Source organism: Gymnogyps californianus, chromosome 12 (genome assembly GCF_018139145.2).
Source record: "Gymnogyps californianus isolate 813 chromosome 12, ASM1813914v2, whole genome shotgun sequence".
Taxonomy (NCBI): domain Eukaryota; kingdom Metazoa; phylum Chordata; class Aves; order Accipitriformes; family Cathartidae; genus Gymnogyps; species Gymnogyps californianus.
Genome location: NC_059482.1, coordinates 5,658,570 through 5,675,943, shown reverse-complemented (window position 1 = coordinate 5,675,943; position 17,374 = coordinate 5,658,570). Strand labels below are relative to the sequence as shown.

Genomic DNA, 17,374 nt, shown 5'->3' with positions numbered 1-17,374 from the left:
AAGCTGCAGTATACCGAGTTATGTTGGTAATCTGGTCTTCTGAAGTGTAACCATCTTTCAAGAAGATAGGATGAGATTATCGGTGGGCGTAAATGTATGTAGCTGTCTTTATAGTCTTGTCGTTATAGTCTTAACACCATTTCAGACATAGTTTAGCAGTCTGTAGTTCAGAAAGGGATGCCTGTACTTCAGCTGTTGGTAGCTTTACTCCTTCCCGGCTTTGCATCATTACAGTCACTAGTAACAGTTGAAACATTCTCAAGTGCAATTCAACATTTAGCTGCCAAAAGCCTGCACTAGGTGCTAGAAAGTACAGAAACACCAGTCTTTCAGGAGAGGAGGGAGTGGCTTTCATAGAGGGAAGACATGAGATATGTGAAAAGAACTGTGATTTTTATTTTTAAAAAAATGACAGTTTAAATTCTTCAATGCTGAAGGACTAGGAGGAAAGTTTCTAAGGTCCATGTATATTCAGCAGTAACTGCAGTCAAGCTGTTTCTTTGACCAGCACATGCCTTTTCCTCCAGTGGTGATGCGGAATTGTGGCTATCTAGGTATTAGCTAAACGAATCGTAAGGACTCTTCCAAATATTCTTTCTCTGTTAATTGCCGAGTTCAAAATATTTGTTTCTTGAATTGTTATAATGTGCTAGTTTTCACAGTCTTTCACTGTAGATAGCATCTGATCTTACAATGCCAAGAACCGTTTTCAGCTTTTCTTTAACCAACACTTTTTAAGCCTTCTTTATAATACAGATAAAAGCCATACAGCCATAAGGAGAAAAAATGTTATGTTTGTTCTCATGTAATCAGTACAACTTATTTTTCTATACTCTTTCAGAAACATCTGCTTAGCTGTCTCATTATTATTAATAATAATAATAAATAATGATATTTTCATGTGTTTCTTCGGAAGGGCAAAGTAATTAAAATGTAGCCCCAGATTTCAGTTTTTTTGCAGAGGGAATGTTTTCTGATTTAACGTCTATCTAATCTTTTTGTTCAAGTAAAAATGAACTCTTAGCTCACATAAATTACGGAATCCAGAACTGTTTTCTTAAGGTGCCATTATATAAATATTAGACTGTAATAATTAGAATAATAGAGTGTAATTTCCCTTTTCTTTTTGGTAAGGCATATGCTTTGAATTTAAAACTGCTGTTATGCTTGAGTGATCCTCAAGTAATGAGATTACAGTTCTGGGAGAAGATTATGATGAAGTCATGGTGCTCTAAAATGAAAAAAAGGAATGGTTTTACAATTGTTCTTTAGTCATGGATTAATTTTTTTTTCACTCTTACATGGGACAAAATATGACTACAGTAGTTCATCTGACTATTAATCAGAATTACATTCAGTAGTTAGAAAGAGTCTTATTAATAACAAGTGTTAAAATGTATGAAGTATTCATATAGTGGTACTACTAATAATGATAATAGCAATCCCTATTTCTTAACGTCCCTCTCTGGGTGCTTCTTGGAATCTACCAGCAATTTTTGGTCCAACTGATGAGTTGAATTGGCTCAGGGGACATACTGAATGCCATGGCTGTCTCAAATGGGGGAGACCCTGTGACCGCCAGAGGTGGCAAGAGCAAGGAGAATCAGGTACAGAGAGAAGGGAGAGGCCAAAGAGGAGGGAGAGAGAGCAAGAGCCTGGTCTTTCAGCAGCAAGGAGCTGCCAGATCAGCTCGTGTTCTCATGCAACCTCATCCCAAGAGCTTGTGCTGTTGTCATGATCTAAAGCCATGGTTCTCAACCTTTTTTTGACCTCGGGATGAATGCCACCTCTTCCTTGCAACTCTCCATGTATACAGGGGCAGGTAGAAAGGAGAAATAGGGGTTGTCTGTGTTACCTCTAAAGAGTGGCCCTTTGCAAGACTGTATTAGATTCCCTATTAGAAATACTACTTTAAATCACATAGAAGCAGGGGCATGCATTAAAGGACCATGTTGTCCTTCAATTATTCTTTAAACCTATGGAAGATATGGGAAGTAGACAAAAAAATTCCTATCAAGGTTTTGAACAGCTGAATTTTCTTCTTTGTTGTCTAACATGTTTACCAGGCCAACCTGATGTAAGAAATGCCCCTTAGTCTAATAGAAAGCTGCAAAAATGTTTCAGTTGTAGATGAGAATGGTACATTGCAGAAAAAAGAGCCATGCAGTGATGATATTACACCAGTTTTACCACTAGCTTTGCCTTACCAGTTGTGGCACAAGTGAGGGGTTGTCAGAACAGACAGGAGTTGCCAAGAATAAGTAATTCTCTGTCATTTTCTCTTGATCGAGACCCATGTAGTGAAGAAGGGAGAGGGGTGACGGCTGAAAAACAGAAGTACTCTTGAGTCTGAAGAAGTGCAGACTCATCCTCCTATCTTGTGGATTGATTTTCATGGTTAGAGAAAGGTGCAAGTGCTGTACCTCCATTAAAATACATCTCTAAGCAAAATACATTCAATAGCATAAATAATTAAACGCTATAAACAAATGACAAGTAAAACAGCCTAATAGCAGAGGATGTAGGACACTTGTACTGCATTAAAACACATCAGGTCTGAAGTGACTGAATTATGCTTTGGCAGGAGGAGAGAGATATCAATATTGTGAGGCAAACTAACCAATCCAGATACCACAGACTAAATTCTCCTGCCAAGCACTGTTCCTCCAAGACTGTGTCCCAAGTAGCATGGCGAAAGTGGAGAAAATTCCATTGAGGACACTCCTAGGCTGCTCTCAAAATTTGTCTGTGCCATCTGCAGGATATCTTACTCGTAATTTACACTGATGGACATTGCTTGAGAGTCGTCTAATATCGTCTTACATCCATGAGGTCTTATTCCCTGGAAAGGGCTTGCCAAAGGATGTTCCGTTTTCCATCAGTCCAGTCACATTTCACCACATTAAAACACGTTTGTCTGTAGAAATGGCACTGTGTTACGTAGATGACTTTTGCAGTCTCTCTAAGAGTGATGTGGCTTCATTAATGTAAAAGCAGTTTCATCTGTGACTTTGGTGGAAGAAAGTTTTTCCCAAAGCTCCCAGACAATCTCTGCCCTGTTATTGAAAGGCTCCTATTGACTTAATGGCTGGCATCATGTTTGGAATTTGGATACATTTTAGACTGTCCATGCACACCCTTTCCCCACCAGGCCAAATTTTAGGCATGCTGCAAGAAGAGGGAAGAGGAGACTGGGAGAGAAGATAGATAATAAGATGATGGGTACAATAAAATGAGGTTTAAGTTAATTCCTTTGTTACCTATAGTGCTGTGAGGAGTGGGTTTTTAACCATTTTCAATGAAGCAAGATGTGCTTAGTATTTTTTCTGATCTTGAAGTTGACCTAGGAAATGAACTGACAGTGAAGCCGAGATGCCACTGCAGTACCTTTCAGCGACCAAGCAGCTGAACCCGAACAGCAGGCTGACCGCGCTGCTTTACCTTGCCCCCGTGTTACCTTCTTTAACGTTGTGAGTGCCACCGTGTGGTGAAATTATGCAAGCGTTTCTTTTTTAACTTGCAGTTAACGTAAATCAGCACGTCACCATTTGACAACCTGGAGCATTCCACCCACTGGTGAACTCGTGTTATTAATTAATTATGCACTGTTCTTAGGTTTTCTTTGTCTTCTCCAAAATACGCAGTGCAGGTGGTGCAATTTCCTTTGCCTCTTGCTGTGGGATGTCTCCCAACATCGCAACAGAAAAGCCTCACGTGCCGAGTTGAGGAGCTGAGGATCATTCTTGATTGATTTATTGGTGCAGTTCTGTTTATTCACATGACTAGGCTGACGTGAAGATAGATGTTATGTCCTTTGTGTGTCAGTTTGGCATATTAAAACTCTGTGATGGGAGCCATTACTACAGGAAGATTGTAAATTCCCAGAAAAAGGAAAGAGGATCCTTATCCACAGGACATCAACTGTCTGGAGACACCAGTTAAGGGGAGCATTAGAAACAGATCAGCTGCACTTCTAACCTGATCATCAGAGCTGCTTAGGTCATTGTCTTACTGCTAATTTAATGACAGTGAAGTTGACATTGCCCTTATTTTATGCTCATCAAAACACCACCAAGTGTTATTATTTATGTATTTTTGTTCTTTTAGTTTTATACCATTGATTTTTTTTCCCTCTGGTGAGAAGTAACAATTACCATTATTTGTATTTATATAATGGGTCAAGATTCACAGGGAGAGGCAGCACTTCATTGGCTGAAAAACACAAAATTTTAGGTATGCAATCTTTTCAGGACTGATGTTGATAAAAATCTTAGAAAACTAAATATGGATTGAAAAAATTAGTTCTAAGTTTAGCTTATATTATTCAGTTAGATAATTTGAGAGATAAAGGGGTTGGTACTTGTGGAACAGAAAGGAAGTGTTGGCCAGAAGAAAGGGGATGATATAATTAACCCCTAGGAGATATAGAGACATAATTATTGGTTGTGGGAATGTAGAAATCATAATTTGCCATAAAACCGGTCTACTGAGTCTGTAATGTTTAGTATCCAGTAATTGTGAGTGTTAAGTTCTTAGGCTCAGGATCAAGACTTAAGAGGTCACATATAAAGTGGTTATTTCGTAAAAAAATCATCTCCTTTATTCGTTTTCTGTAGGAGCACATGCTGGTGAACAAGGTTGATGTTTTCCTCTATGATTTATACAAAAGCATTTAAAATTGTGTCATAGACCAAAGCTATTACACATTCACTCCATCTTTTTATTTTGATGAAAGGCATTCATTACGGATTCATGTTGGCAAGTTTTGCATTCATGCTCTTGCAGAGTCTGGCTCTAACCAGTGCATGGTGGTCTGCCTGAGGCTTCCTGCTGCTGCTGCATGTACTGAAGTTACGGGATTGTTTGGAAGCTAGGAACTCTGCTTGGGTAGCGTACACCAAACAAGGAAGAATACATTCTTTTGGCAGCATAATTCAGGTAGTTGAGTGGATTGTAGAAAGATATAAAAATATTTGCTTCAATAGACATCCTTTGGTCTAAATAACTGTAGAACATCAGAGCTCTTGGCATAAACCACACACAAAAAGCACTGAAGTATTATTGTTCCCCTTTTAAGAGGAATTGGGAAAGTTAATAAATCACTTTAAGGTCATATACAGCCCTAAAAGAACTAGGGGTAGAGAGTTTCCTGGTCCTCCTCTTGAAGCAAAAGAACATCCATTCTCCACCTGCACGCCATGAAAGGAAGGTTGAATTCTGTTTCAGATGGTTTCTCCAGAAAGCTGTCATTTGTCTATACTCGTGTAACCTTATAAACACTGCTAATACACAGATGAGGGCAAAGCTTGAGGAAGAGATCAGATTTGCCAGTTTTGGCTATTCCCCAGGTTCCTTAGGAGATTACAGAAATTACTATTTCATATTTCATTGATCAAAAGGAAAGAATACAAACGTTTTAAGGGAAAATTTGTATAAAAATGCATTACAATGCTCTGGACTAACCTTTAAAGGGAGATCCACAAGGGTCATATATTACATGGTAATGAATGAAGGGCCTGTTACTGTCTAGGAAAGTTGGAAAAAATAGGGTGGAAGAAACAGTATCAAATTGAAACTTTTTTTTAATGCATTCCTATCTCCATTTGCCTGCACTCATTCTAATTTGAAACAAACTTTCTCTTTCCCTTTGGAAAGTGCACAGGGAGGTCAAAGATCCAAACGGACACAGGGAGTCTGTAAGAGGCCAGGATCAAGCTCCCAGCTCTCTGAGCCCTGAATGTTGTCACAATAAATACTGCATGATACTGTGAATAATGGAGAAGTACTGGCAGTTTTTAAAGCATTTACACTAGGTTTACTGGAGCCTTTTGTTTATCGACCACTGCCAAGTTAGGACTCCTGTGGAACAGTCAAACCCGCTCTTGCCTCTTAGTCACTTTGTAGTTTAACTCCTATGGAGAAGATAGTTTTATCTTAAATACGCAGTGGAGTCTCTCTTGGCAAGGCTTTTATCTGTGACTTGTATAGGAAAAATTAGCTCCTAGGATTTCAGAAAAACACCAATTACTTTGACATCCCTTCAGATTGTAAAAGAAAGCCCTACATTTCTATACATTAGAAAGGTTTCTGTATAACCTGCAGTGTGTTTCTGCCCTTTAGATGGGGTGTGCTTTTGAAAGGAACTTCCAAAGGAATACAAATTTTGCCTTTGTCATCTTACATGGATTAAACATTCCCCTGCCTCCTCTTAGATCAACTTACAGATACTTGGTTTTCATTCCTGTTTTGTGCTTAGCTTATAATCACTATTTTAAAATTGTGGAAAAAAGTTTTAGACCAGAACTCTGCTGTACTATTATGTTTTCCTAAAGTGCAGGTCTGTACAACTCAACCTTACCCTTATATGTCACATCAACTTTGAGTGCACATTTGTGGATTCATTAAGTCAAATATTAAATCTAATGGAATCAACTGCTTTACTGGTTTGCAAAGTGAAAGTTTTAGTTTCATTCCTGTGATGTCGTTACAGCAGTGTGCCTACTTGATCTTAAAGACAGACACGCATGGATACAGTATACATCAAACTATTAGTGATCACACAATTTTCACAAGTATCTACTCTTCTGAAATCACCACAATTGCTAGGCACAAGATGTAGGATTCCGTAATTACTTGTGACATAGGTAGTGTTTACTAGACAAAAAATAAAGCCTAAACAATCCACTCTAGAACCTTCATAAACTATCATTTGCATGAGTTTCGCATACTAAGAAAGCATATAAATCAGAAGACAAGGACCATACCTTCTGCCTCAAAGGCAGAACTATTTGATTACATCGTAAAATGAAGAAGGAAAACAAAGGATTGATAAATTCTGTAAAGAAGTAAAAATCAAGCAAAGAGGTAGTTGATATGGCTTCTCCTTTTTTGGTACCATCTTTGCAACTATAATTAGGAAAAATACTAGGAGGTTAGGGAGACACTGCTTTTCAATATATCAGGAGCAATAGAAAAGTATTTCAGGGAAAGCTGTAGTGCAGGTTACAAGAACAGTCATGTGCCTACTACCGAATTACCATATTAAGGTTGTTGTTACTAAATTTCATTGTCAAATGAATCTTGGGAAGTATACATTTTAGCAAACAAATTTTGTTTCCCAAAATATTATAGATAACATCCTGAAGTTACATAAATCATACAATAGAATAAAAACCCTTGCAGATATGCAGATGTTAAACATTTTTATCACTGCAATTATTTATGGCCTTGTATATATGATCATAAGTGGTATTTTTCAGGTTGCCAAAACTGGATATTCTGTACTTCACTGATTGATGACAAACTACACTGAAATATTTTATATGGATTTATTTCATTATTCCAGCTCAGTCTTCAATGGATTTTATGTATTTCTCATAGGCATCTTCATTCATCAGTTCATCAAGTTCGGCAGGGTTTTCCACAGTCATCTTGATAAGCCAACCTGTAGTTAGGAAATTAAAAACAGTTGCTAATATCCTACAAGAAAGATTCATTCATGTTACTGCCTTAGAAAAGTACTCCCAGTAGGCATACAAGCCTTTTAACACTGGTAGAATCAACAGGATTTCTTGTGCAGGCAAAACAATGTTTCAATACTTCAAAAAATGAACAAGCAAACAACCTGTCATAAGAAATGGCCTTTTGAGTCAGACCAGTTGTCCAATTTAGTACTGTCTCTGACAGTGGCATTAAGGAGACACTGAAGAAAGAGTAAAAGAACCAGACCTCTCAGTATCATGAGCTGTTACAAGATCAAAAAAGAGAAATGTGATCAAGGGAAAAAGATTTAAATTCAACCACAGTCTATGTCTGAAAAGAACACATTGTAAAACAGCTGTCAGCAAAGACAAGACTACAATAATACTTTCATGTTAAATTTTATTGGGCTTGAACTGTATTCAATATATTCCATTTAAGCCTCCACACCATTAAACTGGAAGAACTAGGAATTGCAGAGCCATTTGTGATAGCAAGAATCCAGGTAGTATTCATTATTGAAAGATAAAAATGACATCTTACCATCTTGATAACAAGATTTATTGACGAGCCCTGGATTATCTGCAAGGGCAGCATTAATCTCAGTCACTTCTCCCGACAGAGGAGAGTAGAGTTCACTAGCAGCTTTCACACTTTCCAAAGCTCCAAACTCATCTGAAACACAGAATATGATTGAACACTTTTAAGAGGAAAATACAAAGCACTTTAGTTTTTTTAGTCAGACATTCTGGTGATGACCTAGCCATTGAAGAATTGTCTTGATCTTGAGCAAGGAAAACTGTCAAAGAGATTGAAGTCACCAACTTTATGACAATGATCAGCAGTATTAAATTTGATGTTTATGCTCCTGAATTATTCTGGGGAACTTGCATAACACTAGCTAGCTGGCTACTACAGAAGGGACGGAAATTTCTTACATTTGGCTAACCTTTGGCTAAAGCCCTACAGCATATGATATGATATTGGGTTAGAAGGAACCACATCCAGCTCTTGCTGCAAAAGACCTAAATATGCCTTTTATCTACAAATTTAAACCTTTTTATATACAATTTGATTACAAAATAGACACAGCCACAATTTCAGGAATCCCAGTTTTTCTTCAGAAACACTGTCAAGTGTTACATTTGCACTCACTGGAAAACGCACATTAGTATTCAGAAGCACCACACTGGAATCACCCAGCCGGTCTTCCCTTTTTTCTATTCTGTAGGCAGTTATGGAAGTGGTGCCTGGAGCAATGTTAGTCCAGAGTAACTAAGCCACAAGCAAACAAGAGAGAGGCTGGAGGAACACGGAACTGTCAGAAGAGTAGATAGGCATCAGCACAAGGAATCAGAGAACGACATGTTCTGGGAAAGCTTGGAATTAGACTACGGCCAGAACGGGTAGAAAAGAGAAGAACTAAATGGAAATGAAATTCCTTCAGATAAAACAAAACTACAAGTTGGTTAATTAAAACCCTAAACAGAAAGGCCTTTTGTCTAACATGCACCATTCAATGCGATGTAATAGATTTGGCCAAAACATTTCGATATGGACCTATTCCACAAGAAGGGTGGCAAAAGAAAGGCCTGCTGTTGTGGTTTAAGCCCAGCCAGCAACTCAGCACCACGCAGCCACTTCCCCCTCCCCGCTCCCAGTGGGGTGGGGAGGAGGAAAGAAAAAAAAAAAAAAAAGTAAAACTTGTGGGTTGAGATAAGAACAGTTTAATAACTAAATTAAAAATACACTACTAACTAAGAATAATAATAATAATTGTAATGAAAAAGAATACAACAAAAAAAAGAAATAACACCCAAGAAAAGACAAGTGATGCACAATGCAATTGCTCACCACCCGCTGACGGATGCCTGAGCTGCGATCCGTGCCTCCTGGCCAACTCCCCCCAGTTTATATACTGGGCATGACATTCCATGGTATGGAATACCCCTTTGGCTAGTTCGGGTCAGCTGCCCCGGCTCTGCTCCCTCCCAGCTTCTTGCACACCTGCTTGCTGGCACAGCATGGGAAACTGAAAAGTCCTTGGCTTAAGATAAGCGCTACTTAGCAACAACTAAAACATCAGAGTGTTATCAACATTATTCTCACACTAAATCCAAAACACAGCACTGTACCAGCTACTAAGAAGAGAGTTAACTCTGTCCCAGCCGAAACCAGGACACCTGCTACTTTCCCTCAGTAAATCTACATTCTTGTTCTGCAATTTCTGAAGCTAATGACAATCTTTTCTTCACATACTAGCGAGACAGCTCTCCATGTAAATACAGGAATAGGCTTTTCCTTTCTACCTGTTAATGCTCACTCTTCTTTAACATGGAAAATTACATAACTGAATGATTAAGAATGTAAGAATTTGTACGTTGCTAATGAGCAAAAACCTATGATTACAGTTGATATCCAAAAATTACTAAGTCTATATATTCATAGAAAAATTAGAGCTTGATATCAATTAGATGTTTCACATCATGCAACGCGTAACTGCAGAATGACAAATAAGCCAGCCTAAACACTAGCAAGTCCAAATCAAAGCATAAATATTTTAAAAACAGAGTATAGATAAAATTATTACAAAAATGTATTTCAAATATTTGATTTTTAAATAAATGTCTTCACAGTTTAATAAGCAGGTACTTTCTACTACCGTACATGGTGTGACAGTGAGAATTTGAAATTAAAGCTGTCTGTTGTAGAAATACCTGAATTTATTTCACATCCAGAAGATTTATAATGGTGTTAATGAACATAAAGATTACTTCATAAAATTCATCTTTGCAAAGGGAGAGTGGGATGAGTAGAATAATTACTTGATTAGAAATTAGAGCTGAAACTTACCATGTTTACTCAATTTTGTCCCAATTTCTGGAAGACTACAGTAAACAACATCTCCTAATGCTTCCTTAAAAGAAAAACAAAAACATCAAAGCATACATTAAAGAAACTATACATAGGAGAGATCTGATACAGTAACTCTAGAATCACTGTATAGAAGTAATCTCTGTCTCTAAATTTAGTTCTCACTCTTTAAGGACTGCATATTTTTCACTTTTTCTTTTTAAACATTTAACTTGGAAAAACTGTTCTGCTATCATGCCCCAAATGCCAAATTATTGTTTCTCTATTAGTGTGTTAATAACCCTCAGGCTGAGTTACAAGGTTTATATATAGATTTCTTCAGGCAGAATGAGAAATAACATCTGCTGATCTTCTTAGCATCAGCTAGAGTAACAACTGTTTTAAAGGACAAAGTTCCCAATGATTTGAGGGAATTATCTTTTTGTTACAAAGCACAGAAGATTTACTTCCAGTGCAATCTGAAAGAAAACGCAATGATTCCTCCCCAGAGACACGGACAACTGGAGAGCTGTTGGCATACAGTTTGTCCTTACTGACTTAATAAGGAGCCTTATCACCATAAGAATCGGCTCAACCAGAATAGGCTTCTGCCTCTTCACTGACAAATGTACCCTATCTCACCAAAGGCTAGGGATCTTACAGAGTATTAGTGTTATTTACAGAAAACTGAGATTACGGGAAATGCTGCTTGTCCTAAGAAACATTAATTCCACTTCACTGATAGCTTCTCACATCAGATTTTCTTAAGTTTCACATACAGTGAATCTCTGTCCTGAATTTGCCTGTGACTATTCCAAATCAAGTACTTGCATGAGAACAAAACAAAACAAAAAATCCAAAGGAATTCCTGTCCTAGAGTGAGAAATATACACCATGTTGTACTTCTATTCACAATTGTTCTTTAGCCAGAGGGATTGCACCGTATTCATGTTCAAGGGAAACTTGGCCTAAAAAGTGCACGATATCCTCTTCACATAGCCACAAACTCCTCAGGCCTATAAGAACTGAAGTAATAAAGGAGGCTGTAAATTCTGCTGAACCATTAAGTTTCTCATCAAGTTCAACTCTCCATAGGCCCAATCTGAAATGATTAAGAATTTATCAGAATGCTGAAGCAGCATTCACTTCACAAATAATGTGATAGATCCAAGTCCAAAAATCACGTATAGCATATGCAATTAGAACAATAAAAAACAGTAACTGTCCAAAGAGCAAGGACAAGAGCAGGTATGCGTAAATAAGTATTGCAGACTTGGGTAAGGGGGGAGGGATCAATACCTGTGCAAAATTGCTGATTCCTACTGTTCCAATGCCATTTTCAACAGATACCCATTCATGCTTGTCTGTGAATTTGCGGGCTAAAATGAAACAAACTTCATATTTCAGAAATGTGACATCTTGCTCACTTAAATACAGTAACACATTGGCAGGCTTAAACTGTGGGCTTTTTTTACTGAAGTTAGTTTTGTTCATTTTTCTTGGAAAATATTTTAAACAGCACATACAGTTTACAGAAGCATTTTGTTCCGCTCACAACACGCTTAGTGACATGGTAGAAGCTCACTAGGCGTTCTGCTGAGAGTATTACTAGTTCCTGTGCAATCATCTAGAGACTGATAACGTACAGGAGCAAAAGGAGTAGTTCTACTTCAAACAAAAGTATAAATGTAAAGCATATGTGTGTACTTTACTCATAGTCATGCATTTCTATGATAGCCTAGTGACTTTTCAAGCATTTTTAGTGTTTGTTTCTGACAAGCACTTTATTATTCCTGGGAAGGCCAGTATTAATGACTCGTTAGAAACAGTGTCAGCATTACAGCATCTCATTCAAAGTACTTAAATAGAGCCATCAGTTGAAGTAAAAAAGTTGCAACCTCGTTAGCAGAAGTGACTGATTCCCTTCCCTCCCCCTGACATTTCCTATAGAGTCTATTTCTCCCTGTTTAATGTTGTCACAGATCTATGTAAAATTAAGGCAAATTAATATGGGGCAAATTAATAAGGCGACTCATACAGGCAACTGTTACTTAAGAGAATTTGCTCTCTGTTAACGTTACCGTGAGAACACCACAGTAGTTATTCTGTATAGTTTTAAAATAATCATATTTAAGACCCTGTTAAGTCTTTTCACAGCGATCTTACAATTCTACATATATTTTAGATCTGTAAGATTCAGGGCAGCTTGTACTAGCTTTTATTAGAAGCAATTCTTTTTATCAAGTCTTATGGAGAAACTTCAAAAGAAGTAATTGAAACAGGCAACATTTTTCCTGCTAACATTTTACCTGGAACTTTTCTTACTCTGAGCATTTTCAGCCTGCTTTGTCTGTTTTCTCACTTCCATCGTTTCCCCACAGATACTTTCTCCCCCCCCCCCCCTTTTTTTTAAACTAATGTATTTTTAATTTTCACTTGTAGCACCTATCCAATCAGGCAAGGGATGTTCCAGAACCTGGAGAAGATAACTTCTTAAACAGAGCTCCCTGTGTGATTAGTGCCAGAGTAGTAGAGCTGGACCTTCCTTTTGAGTTCAAAATTCTCCTCTCAGGCTCTTCCTCTAGGCTGGACTCCTTATACCCACTAGAGAAACTACACTTCTGCAAATCCTTGTATATTTTCTAAACCTGTACATGAAGGAAAACAAGTTCTCACTGTAGACCTGCTAAAATCTTTCCACTGTAAGTCAGTCATATTTTAAGTTGTTTCAATTGTAGCGATCCTCTTATGTCTGAACACATGTAAGAGAAGCAAGCCTCAGATAAAATGGTTTGTCTTTGAAGATGGCCTAAGTTTTATAGACCTCAGTAGAGTAATACATGTTTTTGCAAGTACAGTACACAAAAAATTTTGAGTAAAATGCAAACATGAAGTATTTGTCCATGAATTATCACTGAAAAAACCCAGGGAATTTCAGCTAGCAGTATTTATACCTACAAAAATCTCTCAGGACACATTCTAATGAACAGAAGAAATCAAATGTCTTAAATCATAGGTCAAGACATTAAACCCATAGGAATTTCATTGGAAATGAGTAATGAACCATAAGAACGGAGAATGACACAGAATCTCAAACCCAAGCTGAACATTTGTGACATTACACATGTCACAAAGAAGCCAACCAATACCAGTTTATGTAGGATAATAATATTGTGTAAGTTCTGTTTATAAAGCAAGGTTAAAAAAAACCAAACCAAAAAAACCCCCCAAAAACCCCAGAAGACTTCCATGATCAGTTTGGAACACAGCAGTAAAATGTTCTCAACAGTTAGAAGAGCACACAAGCTTCTTGTAGGACAAAAAAAAAAAAAAAAGGTGAAAAATGAAAAATTCTAACCGTGTAACAAAAAACACTGCAAATAAAGTAAAGGTCAAATTAAAAAGAGTTAATAAGTAATCTCAAAATTTGAACTTTGAGCTTATGTGATCAGCCCATTAAATAAATCAAATTAAACGGATATGAAATGTCAAAACATACCAAATCTCTTCTGTGAGCATTCTTTTTCAGAAGAGCAGCTAAATTTACTCTAGCTTCATTCATTTCAACATTACTTTGGTTTCAGCTTAACTAGCACATTCTGAATTCAGCCCTTCATTTAGTTTAGCCTGCCTCTATTAAATATTTCATAAATATATACCCGAAGAGTGAAGGAACACTCACACCTCCACAGAGGCATACAAAATTTTTCCTCTCTGCCTAAAACAGAAGCATAATTTATGTTATTCCTTCAAGTTATATCTATAGAAAAACAATAGGTACATTAAACAATTAGAGTAGTGAAAAAAGCTTAGATCTTGACTCAATTTGCAAATAACGACTAATAAATGTTATTTCTTTCACTTGCAGCAGAAGGCAGTTAAACAGATAGGCTAAAAGACTATCTGGAAGGAAATTTATGACCTCTTCTTAGTGGCAGTCGTTACTTTTATAGCATATTCACCTCCTCTTCTCTCCTATCTTTTCAACATTTGTTTGCTAGAGTACCACTGATTCTGTTGTTCAGACTTCTGTGGCTAACTTTCATTCAAAGAGAGCTTCGACAGCAGCAGATACTTTCAGAATTAACTACATTAAGTGCAAAATCACACCAAGCACTGATGTGTAAGTCCATCTCCTGCCTTACCACTTCTGTAGCTATACTGCACAGGAGCTGGTGAGACAGAGCCACACTTCTTTAGCCCCAACAGACCCAAGGCCCCGAAAATCTGGCTCAGGTTTCCTTGCAGCCCACCCCAATCTAACTGCTGCAGGCCTGCCTCCTCCATCCACCCATTTTTGCCCATTTCTTATACTGCTGCTGATGCTCCTTGGAGCTACCAACAAGCTGTTTCAGCACAGCGATCCTAGGAAAAGCTATCCGCTTTTTTTGTCACGTTCGTGTTCTCCACACTCAGCCCGCTCAGGGAAGCCTGCAGCTGGGGCCAGAAGGGGACAGGGCCACTTTGCTAAAAAACTGCAGCACGGAGAGGAGGTTAAAAGTTTTCTGCCAATTAAGAGAGGTGAACCAGCTCCTCACGGGAGGAGGAGTTGGGAGAGTGTCAGCACCAGGACAACGCACAGGTGAAACCCGCACTGCCAATAGGCACTAAGTGCCCCTGCAGCTATAAGCGCTTGCAAGGCTTCAGCCATCTTGCGAAGCTTTTCCCCGATTCCCATGTGGACACCCCTGCACCAGCGGGTGGAGATGACCCGTCCGAGACCAGCGCAGCTCAGGGGAAGCTGCAGCATCCCGCTCCTCCCGGCCGTGCCCTTCCCAGCCCCACGGGCAGCGACAACGCGTGACACGCCTCACTACGAAGTCCTTCTGCACAGCGGGGTCTGGCAGGCGGAGATGTAAACTTCGGGGCTGCTCCGCGCACAGAGCAGGGAGGTCGCTTCAGCCCTCGCCGGCTGTTGCAGGCGGCGGGCTGGCGGACAGGCGGGCGCGGCCGGCACCGCTCCTCCGCGGGCTGCGCCGGCAGGCGAGGTCCGCCCCGGCCCGCCGCACCTGAAGGCCGGCCCGGCTGCAGCAGCCCACCCTCCCCTCCCGGGAGCCCTGACAGAGAGGGAGCGACGACTCCTCGCAGAACTGGGCCGCTCTCCCGCCGGCCACCGTGCGCCTCCCTCCCGCCGCCCCCCAGCCGCCACTCACCGGACAGCACCAGCGAGCTGGTGGCCAACCTCCGGGCCGCGGGCACCCGCAGCGGCGGCGCCGAGAGGCGCGGGCAGCGCGGCGCCAGAACCGGCCCGACCCGCCGCAGCGCTCGCCACGCCATCTTTGCCGGGGGCGGGCGGGCGGGCGGGGGGCGGTGCCGCGCGGAGCTCCTGCCTCGCGGGGGCGTCGTCAGGGGCGGCCGTTACCGGCGCCCGTTACAAGCGCGGGAGGGGGTGGCTGTTGCTGGCTCCCTTCAGCGGGCGGCGCGGTTTCTGTGGGGGATTAGCGGTCTCTGAAGAGCCGCCTGGCAGCGGGGGAGCGAAGCTGCTTCGTGCCCTGCCGGCAGGCTGCTGTGCCGCCGTGCCTGGGGCCGGAGCAGGAGCAGGAGCAGGGCGGTGGGCAGCCCCAGCGGGGCCGGGGCGAGGAAGGCGGTCCAAGAGGGTCGCCATCTTTCCATGGCGCTTGCTTGGCGGAAAGCGAGTGGTTTTAGCCAAACGGTGCAACAAACGCTCACTGTTTATTAAATGCAGATGCTAAGTCTACAGGAAATGCACGTGGGACGCTTTATCTTAGGTTTAGCGTTATATCTTAGCTAATACTGCAAAATAACATGTCAGCAAGTTTATTCGTTGAACGCCGCAGCATTTTAGTCAGAAGCCATGATAACCAAACTCTAGCCACTGCAGCTAATAGTTAAAAAGTAAATCACCCACAAAGTGACTTTTCATTGTGGTTATCATTTAACCGTTGGCAGGTTGTTTCAGTTGATCATTAGTGACTGGCTTCTCTTCCTTCTTGCATTTAATCCCGAAGAAACTGAAAAGCTTCATTAGCATTAGATCAACAATCTCCTCTTCTTCTGAAGCCTAGAATAATGAGAAGTAAGTTACTTGGATGCATGGACCAGAAGTGGATACGGTCTCTGCTGAAGCCAGAGGAAGTCGCAAGAGAAAATCTCTAATTGAGGTGAAATAAGCCAACTTTCACTCTAAGCTGAGCATGACTAACTGCCAAAGCAAAACATCATGCCAATATTTTTATCAAGACAAAAGTCCGAGATGAGCATGGGTGAGCACGGACATTACAGATGAAATTTTGGCTCTGTCAAAGCCTGTGGAAATCTTGCTACAGGAGCCTGGAGTTCACTTGCCAGCTACCATACAGCTAGTGATATATACAACGAGCCACCACCGTTTCTAGATGAAGTAAATGAGAAAAGCTAAATATATCTTCTTTTCTATTAACCATATCCTTTGTTTTCATCTCCCTTGACTTTATTTAAAACATAGAGGAATTTTGGACAGTACTGGAGTACTAAGCTGGATTTCACACTGTGTTATCAATAGCTTGAATGGGTCTACCTCTCACAGTGACATTTTTAAAAGGAGCTACAAAGTCCTCATGAACTTTGGTAGCAGTTTTGGGACTGATTTCAATGGAGCCAGGCACAAGTCTAAGACTTTTTTGCTGGAGTTAGTATGTGAACAGAAGGCCGCGAATCAGATCTTGTACTAAATCTGAACAGGGACTCATCTGAACAGGAATGGACGGTGTAAATCTGGAAAAACTGAAGTGGGCTTTATGAGTAAATGTTGACTTCTTAAGAGTTGGACTCAGTTTACATGGGTTTCATCCGATGGTGGAAGACCTAAATCATGAGTAAGCACTGCACAATAAGTGTTAAAAACGGCAGGAGAGCTTAGATGAACACACCTGGTAGTGCTTCTGCTCCTCACTAAAGGCAACCAGAATCACCGAAATGAACAGATTCAGCACCACAAATGTCATGAAAATTATGCAGGATCCAATTAAGAAGGAGCCTAAAATTGGATTGTAGTCCAAGACCTGTAGTATTAAGAAGGTAAGGCATAATATTTTGATTGTTA

At 40.1% G+C, this 17,374-nt stretch overlaps 2 protein-coding genes across 2 annotated transcripts in view; both read right to left on the bottom strand.

The window, feature by feature from the left end:
• Positions 1 to 7,314: 7,314 nt before the first annotated feature.
• Positions 7,315 to 15,609, bottom strand: GCSH (glycine cleavage system protein H). Its single transcript, XM_050904317.1, has 5 exons — positions 15,486 to 15,609; positions 11,632 to 11,711; positions 10,333 to 10,396; positions 8,023 to 8,154; positions 7,315 to 7,444 (listed from the first exon to the last, which is right to left on the bottom strand). Exons 1-5 carry the CDS (start codon positions 15,607 to 15,609, stop codon positions 7,347 to 7,349), a joined length of 498 nt encoding a protein of 165 aa, XP_050760274.1. The 3' UTR covers positions 7,315 to 7,346.
• A 619-nt stretch (positions 15,610 to 16,228) lies between these two features.
• PKD1L2 (polycystin 1 like 2) overlaps positions 16,229 to 17,374 on the bottom strand; it is a 42,478-nt gene continuing 41,332 nt past the window's right edge. The window contains exons 42-43 of the mRNA XM_050904265.1: positions 17,202 to 17,333; positions 16,229 to 16,354 (exon numbers count right to left, since the gene is read on the bottom strand). Coding sequence (XP_050760222.1) covers positions 16,229 to 16,354; positions 17,202 to 17,333 — 258 coding nt within the window. The remainder of the gene's footprint in view (positions 16,355 to 17,201; positions 17,334 to 17,374) is intronic.

Coding starts and splice junctions, on each gene's coding strand:
- GCSH (XM_050904317.1), bottom strand. CDS start 15,609: ATGGCGTGGCGAGCGCTGCGGCGGGTCGGGCCGGTTCTGGCGCCGCGC. Junction 8,155..10,332: donor GACAAAATTGAGTAAACATG/GTAAGTTTCAGC, acceptor TCTGTGTTTCAG/ATGAGTTTGGAGCTTTGGAA. Junction 7,445..8,022: donor TAAATCTTGTTATCAAGATG/GTAAGATGTCAT, acceptor TCCTAACTACAG/GTTGGCTTATCAAGATGACT.